This window comes from Odontomachus brunneus, unplaced genomic scaffold (genome assembly GCF_010583005.1).
Source record: "Odontomachus brunneus isolate Ranch 3 - 2012 unplaced genomic scaffold, Obru_v1 Obru_scaffold_001, whole genome shotgun sequence".
Lineage (NCBI taxonomy): Eukaryota > Metazoa > Arthropoda > Insecta > Hymenoptera > Formicidae > Odontomachus > Odontomachus brunneus.
In genome coordinates, this window is record NW_022639451.1 from 5,409,266 (window position 1) to 5,421,652 (window position 12,387).

Here is a 12,387-nt window from a genome sequence, read left to right on the forward strand (position 1 = left end):
TCGTAAACACCCTATGTAACAATCAAGGCTATGTTCAGAAATCCAACTCGATGGATAGAGTTACTTTAATAAACCAATCATGATAAATAAATCTTAGTTCTTTTTGCCCTGATTGGCTAATTAAATGTTACTCTACTCACCGAGTAAGATTTCTGAATGCAGCCCAATGGATGCGTTTAGTGGAAAAAGCTCTCAGTAAGTAATCAGCGATTATTGGTTCTTATGGCTCCTGCACACAGGACGCGGTAATACTTGCCGCGCGGCGGAAGTCCATGCGATAGCCAATCAATATGTTGTTTTTCCGTAAGAACTAGAAAGTTATTACGGAAAGCAGCACATTGATTAGCTGTCGCGCGAACTTCCGCCGCGCGGCAAACATTACCGCATCCTGTGTGCAGGAGCCATTACTGTTAGATCCCTAAATCTAGACGAATTACATTGTTGAATTGCTCAATGACGAATGTGCAACTGTTGAGCAATTCGTCAATGTAATTGGTCTAGATTTAGAGATCTAACAGTAAGAACCGATAATCGCTGATTGCTCACTGAGCGCTTTTTCCACTGCGACCAATGACGTACATGCATAGGCTGCAATCTGAAATTTACTGCCAATATTGAAATTCTATAATATACATAACATTTTTTTTTAATTAAATCAGGGGAAATGCTTTACGTATACCCGTGATCCCCGGGGGGGGACCACGGGTTATGTAGGACTCCTTCCCCGCCGAGTAATCGGCGGGGGTCCTACCCATTAAAACCTCTGGTGGGTCCGTCCTCAGCCCCTTCGACAGGGGGCCCCGCGGGAACTACTTGCGTATGACTTCCACAGGAATCCCCTTCGCTGTCCGGAGGACACCTCCCAAACCGGGGGGGATAGTCACCCCCGGTCGTGCTTCCATCCTTTTACAGCGGTGCGGTGCGACCCAATACCACGCCGCGTCCTTCCCGGGCCGCTATGATTGGAGGATGCGCACCCGCGCTTCCCCCCAGCAACCTGTAGGGGTGAGGGAAAGTCGAGACATTACTGCCCCGGCGCCGGCCGAAAGCCAGCCGGCGCCGCGACCCCGGTCTTGATGGTCAGAGCGGGGCCATCTCCCGCGGGCCCTCCGAGGGGGACCGCCCCCCCCCCGCGACCCTCGCGGGTATAATATACGTAACATGAACTATAGATTTTCAGTACTGACAGTGCATTTCGGAATGCAACCTGTGACCAAGCATTCTGTCCGTAAAGTGAAGCCGGAAGTTGGCAGTTTAAAACAGAGTGAAAAAATTGATTTGCCCCTAGTGCTTTCTCACTCTATATTATATTATTGACTGTCAAGAAGGAGAGTTCGTTTAACACTGCAAATACTTTAAAACGTTAAATAAAGCAATGTGCTTGATCCATACGTCGCTCTGAAACATTTACAGCACTAAATATAACTATTTACAGAACTAAACCTTATCCAAGAACTGTATCCCGTCATAGCAACCTAACCTTTTTCATGTGACAGTAGAATGAAAATAGTATAAAAGTAATTGCTGTGATTATTTATACACAGCATAAAATATTATAAATATCAATTTTATATAATTTTATAAGATAAGTGAAATATACGGTTTTATTCTTTTAATTCTGCACTGCATTATATATACACTTGACAGCTTGACAGCGGCCATATTCTTTCTATACGATAGAATGAGAAAGCACTAAGGACAAATCAACTTTCTCACTCTGTTTTAAACTGCCAACTTCCGGTTTCACTCGCTGCTACAGCAGAAATATAGGAATGCTTGGTCTATGTATATACGTCATTGGTAACAATAGCAAAAAGCCAATAAAAAAAAATGTTTTTAACAAAATTATATTCTCCAGGTAAAAGTTAAAGTGTGATTAATTTGTTTCATATCTTGTTGAAAACATTTATTTTCAGCAATTTTGAATGAGACAATTGGTTTGTTCTTTCGCTCTGCACTGCTGCACTGGTGCAATAAGTTAGAGTGAAACAAATGGGAGCGTCCCGATTGACCACGGCACGATTGGACACAACCAACCGATGAAAACAATTATCTAGTGAATTACTAGGTCGAACCAATCATTACAATCTATGTCCAATCGTATCGTGGTCAATCGGGTCCCACCCGAAACAAATATATATTTGTCTCACTCTAACTTATTGCACCAGTGCAGTATGCAGAGCAAAAGAACAGACCTAATGTAACATTTGTTAATAAAACTGCAAGAAACATATGTATCAGCAATGTTGATGTGAACCGGTCTTAAAGATACTGTAGAAAAGTGTACAAAAGTGCAATTACTAGTATTTCCAGCGTGAAGATCAAGACCGATTTCCAATGAAGTCGGCAATCATCTACCCAATCGAATTTGCGTGACTGATCTGGAAACAGTACTGCAGCGCATTCATCGGTCTTTCGATGCGTTTGAAATCTGGGCTGGCGGAGAAGATGCAGTAAAAATACCCAAATCCCCATCCGTCGTTGCTGAATTGCAAAGAGCGATGGCGCCTACGAGCGCACGGCGGATCGGGTGGGCATCTCACGCATGAATACGGCGTGACGTCATCGCGCCAGCGCTCGGCGTTCGGCCATTTTGTTGAATGAGCGCTCGCTCTTACGGGGTATTTGTGTTGCGGGGCTCTCGGCCAGCGGCGAAAAACCCGAATGATTTAGTTTCGCGAAGGTAGAGGGGTACGTTCGGCGTCGGATTACATGTGCTAAGGAGCGTACGGTATTGCACACACGCGTGAATTGTCCGTGCAGGCGGCCGTCGCGGTACGATGGAGGAGAAGGCGTCGCTCAAAGAGCTCGACCAGTGGATAGAACAATTAAACGACTGCAAACAACTGACAGAAAGCCAAGTGAAAACTCTCTGCGATAAGGTATCCGACCCAAGGCGGAATTCATCTCCCACCCACGCGACCCCGGCGATCGAAAGCGCGTCCCCGACGTCGGGTCGGCACGTCGCGGCCTCGCGTTAATTATTCGCATTTTCGACTATCGCGTGCTGCCTCGACGGCAGGTATATCGTCGTGTGTATGTGTACATAGGTATATATCTGTATGTGTGTGTATATATATACCTGCGAATTCGACCCACGGTGATGCCTCGCGTCGGGCCATCGAACGCATTTGTTCCCCGTGTCGCATACGCGTCATCCTAGTAGGGATGACCCGCGGAGATCGGTGACCCACGCCCCCTCCCCTTCCCGCGAGCTTCCTCCCGTTCGATCGCCGTTCGATCTCGCTCGCGCGCGATTCCCGACGTCCTCGTCGTTGGTAGCCACCTTCTGCAAGACGGGTGCGGCAACGACGACGACGAAATCCCTCGCTCATTGATTCTATTTTGGTTTTTATCGCTTTTAAACGCGCAGATCCGCATCTGCAACAGGTGCATGTCGTCGCGCTGCCGATGTTGCAATTAATCGGTATTAGTACGAAAGTGGATCCCCCTCGCGCGTTTCAGGTAAACGTCACGTTTGCGAACGTTTTCCGTGTCAGGACGGTACGTGCACCGCGCGTGACGTCGTGTCACGAGATAACAGTAACTTGTGTATATTGCAATATCAGCGTTGGCACCTGTCAATCACTCTGTCCCCCTGATAATTCGTATCTCCGTCTGTGATACGAGATAGCTGATGACAAAACGTTAATCTCGTCTATGAATCATGGAGCTTTCTCGCGACACTTTGTCATCGTGCTAATTGAACCAACGCAGAGGAGAAACGATCAAATTGAGCATGATGTTAGCTAAGATTGCAGCGTGTATCTCAACAACAAACAATGGAGAATGCTGATGTCTCAATGTTGGATTTTAATAGTTAACGTAATTAATGATTCCTCGTGCGAAAGATCACTTCAAGAACATTCAGCCCGATTAACCTAAGGTTCAACCTTTGAATTTCACTTGTAAACAGTACAGTTAAATGAGATTCAGAAGTGCAAACGCGAGTATTTTTGAATGAACTATACTTAGACTCTTGAAGTATTACAGCCGAAATGCGCTTTACAACGATTAATTGCTCGTGTTTCGTCGGTGTTATCATGCCAATTGGCCAAAGTGCTTGCTTTTCTAAATATGTATCGGTAATTGTATCTGTAATTGGCAACTCATTTGCCCCCCGGGAAGAATGTCGCGCCATTAGTTTCACGTGATATTCTCAAATTGCAGCGCAGCGTTATTTCTAATTCGAAGTGATTCCGCTGACTCCGTTCGATTGTTGTCCTTGTGTTTATTTGACGCGCTCGTTTCACGTGACCGTGAAAATTCGTATATCGCAAAACGCTGGAACAGGGAAAGATGAAAACACAGCATTCTCTTGAATTAATTATTCTGCTCGTTTTTTGTTTACAATATTTACAATAACAGAGGCTGTACTTATTATTATCGAGGTTATCTCATAATATTTGAAATTTTCAGGCGAAAGAAATCTTAGCTAAGGAATCAAATGTACAAGAAGTAAAATGTCCTGTGACAGTATGTGGAGATGTTCATGGGCAGTTCCACGATTTGATGGAACTGTTTAGAATAGGTGGCAAATCACCCGATACAAACTATCTTTTTATGGGTGATTATGTAGACCGTGGCTATTATTCGGTCGAAACTGTCACTCTGCTTGTAGCTCTTAAGGTATAGTGCAACATACAATTTCCAATAACACTACTGGCCAAAGGTTTGGAATCACTATGTCAATTGAGCAACAGAGAGAAATTTTATCAAAGATACAATTTCCAAGAGCTGTTTTAATGTTTGTATTCTTTTAAAGTTATAGCTCATAGTTTAAGTGATAAAGACTGCAACAAAGATATTGGCATATCTTAAGATATGCTAATTAGATTAGATTATTAACATACCTTTACCAGATCACAACAAAACATCAAAAGATTTGCTTTTATAACAAATCAGTAGGTGATTCCAAACTTTTAGCCAGCAGTGTACTCACATTTGTATTGTTGATTATAATTAGTATCGTATGCATATGTACAGATTGACGTATATTCTATTTTATTGTATAGTGTGTGTGCATGTCTGCTGCTTTACTGCAATATATATATATATATATATATATATATATATATATTATATATATTATATATATATATATATATATATATACCTATGCTAAATTCGTTTTTTCTTTCACTTTGCACACATAAAGGTGAGATATCGAGAGAGAATAACCATCCTGCGAGGCAACCATGAATCCAGGCAAATCACACAGGTGTACGGATTTTACGACGAGTGTTTACGTAAATACGGCAACGCCAATGTGTGGAAATTCTTTACGGACTTGTTCGATTACCTACCACTGACAGCATTGGTCGATGGTCAAATATTTTGTTTGCATGGTGGTCTGTCACCGTCCATTGACACTTTAGATCACATACGTGCTCTAGATCGCCTTCAAGAAGTGCCACACGAAGTTAGTATTCACCGTGATCGTTGGTTGGATCGATGATTGTTGCAATGGGATTATCATCTCTATTGTTTATTTTAATTTGATATAGGGTCCCATGTGCGATCTACTTTGGTCAGATCCAGACGACAGAGGAGGGTGGGGTATTTCACCCCGTGGTGCAGGATATACATTCGGTCAAGATATTTCCGAAACGTTTAACCACTCCAACGGGTTAACGCTTGTATCACGAGCCCACCAGTTGGTTATGGAGGGTTATAATTGGTAAGAGCATCAATATTTTGTATTGATTAATACAGTTAGCTATGTTCTTCATTTCTGTATACACAGCTTATCCAGCATAATCTGCATGCCTTCACAGTACATAAATTGAATCATCATAGCATTAGTAACATATATTACTTACATTGTTATCTCATTACAGGTGTCATGACCGCAATGTTGTGACTATATTTTCTGCACCTAATTACTGTTATCGTTGCGGAAATCAAGCTGCGATTATGGAATTGGATGATGCTTTAAAATATTCATTGTAAGTATAGATAATTAAATATTTCTATCAACTTCATAAGTATAAAATGCGAGTTACTTTCTCATGCTTAATATTTCCAAACGCTATTTTTTATCGTGGGAAGAAAATATAAAGAATATAAAATATTATAATTAAATATTCCAAAATGTAATACATTTTTCTACTGATAAAAGAGAATATAATTATTAATTATCTCGGTTTTATTACAGCCTACAATTTGATCCAGCACCAAGACGTGGAGAACCACATGTTACCAGGCGAACGCCAGACTACTTCCTCTAAGGGGTTTAAGCTTCAGGGCTAGGTCTCAAGGTAGGGGAATGGAAACAATCCTGACATTATAGTGACGCCAGAAAACATAACTTATGATAGAACATCGCTAATGAGTGTAAAGATCACACAAGATCTTTGCACACCACATATAGTCCCAAGTATTATATCATGGCTCACTTTGTGGTGTCTCATTGAAAGATAGAATAGATACACACGCACGTTTCGTGCGTGCCTTACACGATACATGTAGACACAACATTACTTGTACACTAAAAAAAAGGAGAAATAAGAGGAAGAATACAATAATGTACACACGTACCGATTAAATTCACCTGTAGCATTGAGTTTTACAATTTTCATTATATCCGCTTGTATTTTTATTATAAAAAAAACTGAATATATATATATATATATATATATATATATATATATATATATAATACACACATTTGCGCGTAAATATATGTATATGTATGTATATATATATGTATGTATGTATGTATGTATGTATATATATATATATATGTATGTTGTATGTATATATACATATATATATGTGTATATATATATATATATATATATACATATAGGTAGAACGGAAAAATATTCATCGTATTGTTTTGTAATCTTGAATGAAACTATTAAAACTTGGTGGGAGATGAATTTATATAAAAGTGAAACAGCAAATAACGTGTTCTAAGCGAATGCGTGTATTCTAAACGCGATTAACTGTCATGCAAGATTCCAAAAAAAGAAAAAAATATACTAAGACAGTCGTAATTTATATTTAAGAGATTGTCACGTTATTGGCGGTGTGAATGGGGCATGATATGTTCCACTTGAAGGAAATACAAAGGTGAGTTGATGCAACAGTTACATTGGCATACGTTAAATTGTGCCATACGGGAGAATTTACGATAAATATGTAATTTTCGAGCGGATTTGTTAAAGAGAGTATTTAACGTGGCATTCCACATACGGATTCATCAGAATCATGATGAGCAATAGCTTCGCTAAAATTCGCAGTACTATTCGCTTCCGGGTGAGAGGCACGTAGACATTTTTATCTAAATGACGTAGATGCGACCTGCAAAATGCGAATGTAAATGTTCTCGTTGACGTCGCTTTCTATTACTCATAATATTATTTTTGCGAAATAATACATATTTGTATAATAAAAAGGAAACCGATGAGAATGATATTTACATCCGCGCTTTAAACGTTTCTGTTTCATTTAGATAAATTGATCGTAGTTTAACGTCATCCGCAAAAGAATTCGTTTTATCGTGTATCGTATTGTTTCTCTTTTTGACATTTTATCAGCAACATCTTCATATACATACAAACATACACATACACACACGTATATATATATATATATATATATATAGAATTTTTTCATTTACAAACTGCATTTTAGAGTTAATTTGTGTATCGCATCGATCAATGCCGGGTAATTCAGGAAACATAACACACTTTTGCATCAATTCTATCTGCCTTCTAAAGTGAGACACACACACACACATATACACACACGTACGTATGTACTTTATACAGAATGAATCTATGCATTCACGTTGGTTAAATTGAAAAGAACGAAAAAAAGAAGTTATCGATTGCTTGTAAACCTACCGATGACCTTTTTACTAATTAATAGGTATATAAAATAATGCTTCTGGTAAATAAACATGTGTAATGCAAGCCAAAGCAACCCAATGTGTTGTGTCAAATTTCATATTCGTTAAATGCAGGAGCATTGTGTACAATGTGAGCAGCTAAGAGAGGTAGAGAGAGAGAGAGAGAGAGAAAGAGAGAGAGGAAAAAAGGAAAGAAATGCACGCGGATGTATTTTATAGGAATAATGTTAAGCATTGCAATTCGAGTATATAACACATAATTGAAACGATTGCTGTAGGGTGACAGGACGACAAGGCGAACGTGGAGTGTGTAGATGCACATTATAGCAATTTTACTAAGACTGTAAATCCATACATAGCACAGGAAGAGCAGCGTGTGGAGACGCGACGCGCGAACACTTTCTTTCTTGTGCACAATGCAGGTCGAGCATTTTTTTTTATTTTACTCCTTTTCGTTTTCTATTATTGCGATACGCGTATATACGTATATATACGAGTATGCATACACACACACACATTATATATAAAATACACACACATTCTTTGGACTACAAACAATAAGAATAAATTTTCCTATAGAACGAGAATACCACCATTTGTAGTATTATAATGCGACGGGAACGAAGGCGGAGTTAATTAGAGGTACAGCGAAGGAATAATAGGTACCGGCTACCGTAATAGCTAATTTTGTATCTGCTCTATTTATTACCCCTCTCACTGCGCACCGACTCCCATACTATGAACAAAATTGATACGGAACGCTCCGCTAAATCCGTTGTTGAAAACGCGCATAGATAGTATCCGGCACGGATAATATCGTGTTTCGATTTCGCAGTGGCAAACACGGGGACAGAGCTATTGTATACTTAGATTCTCGTTTGCAATCTTGGAGTACTTTTCGTTGATCTAAATTTCGTAAGTACTCTTATTGTACTAAAGTAAATAATTAATTGATACGCATATATAAATACGACGATGATAATAATCTTAACTGTTCGAGAGGACACGGAAAAGTTTTTCATTTCATACTTAACACAACGTAGGATGATTGATATACGATTAATTCGGATATTAAAATACGCGCGGAGCAAATTTTATATATCTCGATAAAGTGGAACATTTTTCGTGATAGCTTTTATAATTTTTTAATATTATCCGACGTAATGTTAAAACCGATTGTACATGGTAAATATAGAATTGGGCTGTCCTAGCACGCGATTTACTCCTCGTGACTTTATGTAACATGAGCTTCATTTAAAATATTTTACACTTTAGCTTGCAAAGTCTGGCTTCGGACAAGTCCACATTTGTGACGAGAAACTACTGAAAAAATGCCATGAACGTATGATTATAATGTCATCTCATTATAAGAAATTAGAAAAATAAAGAGATATTATCACATTTAGATGGAGTTTTGTTTGTATTTTACACGTTCACAGTATTTCACAAGGATACACGTGTCTCGTGCATAAGATTCGTTTCCTGTGTAATTATTTTTAATTATTTTCATCTTTTTTTTACGAATCTGATATATATTGTACCCATCTATGTTGTTTTACTTTTATCTGTGAGTGTCTACATTACACGTGATCAAGATAATATGTGTAAAGATAAAACTTTATCAGTATACTTCTTAGTTGTGCATATAAATAAGCATTTTAGCGTATCTAGGAAAATATTTTTTATTTAGTATCTTGTTTCTTGCTTAAAGTTTCATCTGTCTTTATAGCAATATATACATTATGTATAAAAATAACCACTAATTTAGTCTCGCCGATTTGTTCGACATTATTTGTACATTTCACATGGATATTGTCGTACTCTTAATACATTGAAATCTAAATCTATACAAAGTGCTAACAATTGAGCTTGTTAATATATTTAATTATTTTAACGGAACTTATCACAGAATGTTACAATTTGTTGATGCTAAATACGATTGATAAATTTTAATATAAATATATTGATCGAAAAGTTGAATTGGATATAGCATAACTAGAAGGAGTCGTTTTATCAAAAAAAAAAAATTAAATGTGAAATATTCCGTTGAAAAATATTCTTTAATTGTTTTTACTCGTCTAAAAACTCTTATTAACGTTTTTTAAAAAAACCTTAACAATACAAAAAAATAAATAGAATATTTATTTTTACTGTATAAGTGCGTAATTTTTTCTTCATTTTCTTTTCACAAATAATTGTATATCTTCATGGAAATAACATAATATACAATTTTAATATAGTATAGTATAATATATCCGTTGTGCTATAAAAAAATTAGAAGCATAAAAACTATAAATCTTAGTGCAAATAAATTTGACATTCATGTGTAACCGATATATACGCATGTATGTAAATTTATTCGATTTATTTACAATGGACAATTATGTCTGTTTTATCTAAATTACACTTTTATTCCCGTGTCTAAATCCAGCATCTGCTTCATTATCTCATATGACGTAAAACCGACCGCCACGAATGGAACAGATCGTAAGAAATTGACGGTCATCCCACGATATAAACCTCTTACAACACCGTCTTCAAGATATATCATGCGTATAGTGGACAACATTCCCGATCTAAAAGAATAACGCAATTATGTGGATTAATAAGATTCAGATGAAAGAAGTATTGACATCATGAACAAATTGACTACATCGTAAAAAAAAGGAGACAGCAAGACATATTAAATACATTAATAGTTTAGCATTATTGTTATTTTATTCTATTGGTGTGTTATATATTACTTACCCATATTTATACGTAGTTGGATGCATCATAGCTAATTGCATGCGCCTCTTAGTGACGTCTAATGGATAAGAGACGGTATGCGCTACGGCACCGGCAACACCTCCGCATAGAAGCTTCGCGAATACATTCAACACGAGACCGCCTACGACAAGATATATTATTATATTACTATCATTATTTCTGTTATTTATCCGTTATTTCTGTTTTTCGTAAACAATCCTTGATCTATCGATCCTCCGTTGTAATTGCGCACCATGAATTCTTTAAGCTTCAGTATTCTATTTTTAATTGCTTTTGACACGAAATATTTGTTTTATGTTGGATTCAGAAAGTGAAGCACTCACCGCTATCCTGCTTAGAACAAAAGTAATCCGACGCACGTTTCATGCATAGATATTTCAGCTTCTCGTACGTGTAAAAGGATAATCCAGCATACGGTATTATCGCTATCACATTCGGTAAATATCCTCTGTATAATGCACGAAAACCGCCTTCCTAAAACATTTGATAGCGTCATGTATGTTAATGCGATATGAAAAACCGAATAGATTACTCGGGAATTCGTAATGAGTTTTTTTTTCTTTTTTTTACATGGACACTATCACAATCAGTGATGGGTGTATGTGTGTGTCGCAAGATCCATGTAAATTTAACATTATCTTAGGAAGAACCTAACCTTTCCTTGCAATCAATTTGCATTTTACCTGTCGGAAAATCTTTGTAGCAACATCGGATATTCCAGTGTAAAATGTGTCGCCGTTGCTTAAAAAGGCTAGCCTCGCTCTAATCATGTCGAGCGGATATGTGATTGTAGCTGCTGTGACACCTCCAGCAGCTCCAGCCAAGAATCGATCAATGTGCGAATATTGCCCGAACGACCCTCCTAAATACTGAAAAGAATTACGTGAACATTAATATCAAGATACGTAACAATTATACTAATAATTAATACATATGATTGTTTTATTATTCTTTTTCCGAATATGTCATTTTTAGTATTTTAATACAAATTTGGGTTATTCAACAAACTCAATAAAAATTTGGTTTATTCAACGAACACTTAAAATGAAATAGGTGCTTCAATTTTATTTTAATCTCACTCTACAAACTGCTCTCTACAGACTGCACTCTGCAATTGATATTTTCTTGTCTTTTTATAGCCACTTTACATTTTAACTACTTTAATTACTTGATTACTAATTTGATTTTTTTATACTTGAATATATCTATGTAAATTATATGTGTATAAATTGCCAGACATATTAAATTGCATATTTCCATCTTACTTAATTTTGTTATCTATCTACTTTTTTTATCTGACAGAAATTACATAGCACAGAAGGTACAAAATATTCGTTTGATTAATTTATTTAAGAGATTTCCTATAAGAAAAACTTTGTTTCTTTTTTCCTTTTTACCTTTTTATATATTTCATACGCTGTAAATTGTCCTGCCGCGTAAGGAACGACTCTAACCATTTGTACAAAATTGCCTTTATACAGAGCATAGAACCCTTCGTTTTGTACAATCTGCTTTAACCCTGAGAAAACGCCTGCACAAATGACAAATATGTATGATGCTAAATTTGATAATATTTTACTATATCTTTCGCTAGAGAAAAGTCTTAAAATTCTCACCTAAATGTTTATAATGCTTATGCTGTGCTTGCAATAGAATTTTTATCCTGTCCAATGGTGCCACAGCTGTTTTTGAACATATGCCGGCAATACCTGCAATTTTCATACATATCGCTATATTAAAAAAAAAAAAAAAAAAAAAAA

General features: G+C 37.1%; 2 protein-coding genes across 4 annotated transcripts in view; one reads left to right on the top strand and one right to left on the bottom strand.

The window, feature by feature from the left end:
* The first annotated feature begins 2,557 nt into the window (after window positions 1–2,557).
* LOC116848385 (serine/threonine-protein phosphatase 2A catalytic subunit alpha isoform) overlaps window positions 2,558–12,387 on the top strand; it is an 11,959-nt gene continuing 2,129 nt past the window's right edge. Inside the window, exons 1-7 of one of the 3 annotated variants that reach the window (XM_032824602.1) lie at window positions 2,558–2,882; window positions 4,420–4,629; window positions 5,159–5,422; window positions 5,508–5,680; window positions 5,841–5,948; window positions 6,158–6,260; window positions 10,935–12,387. In XM_032824602.1, coding sequence (XP_032680493.1) covers window positions 2,781–2,882; window positions 4,420–4,629; window positions 5,159–5,422; window positions 5,508–5,680; window positions 5,841–5,948; window positions 6,158–6,230 — 930 coding nt within the window. In that variant the 5' untranslated portion in view covers window positions 2,558–2,780 and the 3' untranslated portion in view covers window positions 6,231–6,260; window positions 10,935–12,387. Of the gene's footprint in view, window positions 2,883–4,419; window positions 4,630–5,158; window positions 5,423–5,507; window positions 5,681–5,840; window positions 5,949–6,157; window positions 6,566–10,934 lie in introns of those variants that run through there. The other 2 variants (XM_032824522.1, XM_032824436.1) reach the window with 2 other exon arrangements.
* LOC116848321 (graves disease carrier protein-like) overlaps window positions 9,525–12,387 on the bottom strand; it is a 3,953-nt gene continuing 1,090 nt past the window's right edge. Inside the window, exons 2-7 of the mRNA XM_032824305.1 lie at window positions 12,244–12,336; window positions 12,025–12,158; window positions 11,311–11,496; window positions 10,951–11,101; window positions 10,607–10,748; window positions 9,525–10,434 (exon numbers count right to left, since the gene is read on the bottom strand). Of these exons, the coding sequence (XP_032680196.1) occupies window positions 10,260–10,434; window positions 10,607–10,748; window positions 10,951–11,101; window positions 11,311–11,496; window positions 12,025–12,158; window positions 12,244–12,336 (881 nt within the window). The 3' untranslated portion in view covers window positions 9,525–10,259. The remainder of the gene's footprint in view (window positions 10,435–10,606; window positions 10,749–10,950; window positions 11,102–11,310; window positions 11,497–12,024; window positions 12,159–12,243; window positions 12,337–12,387) is intronic.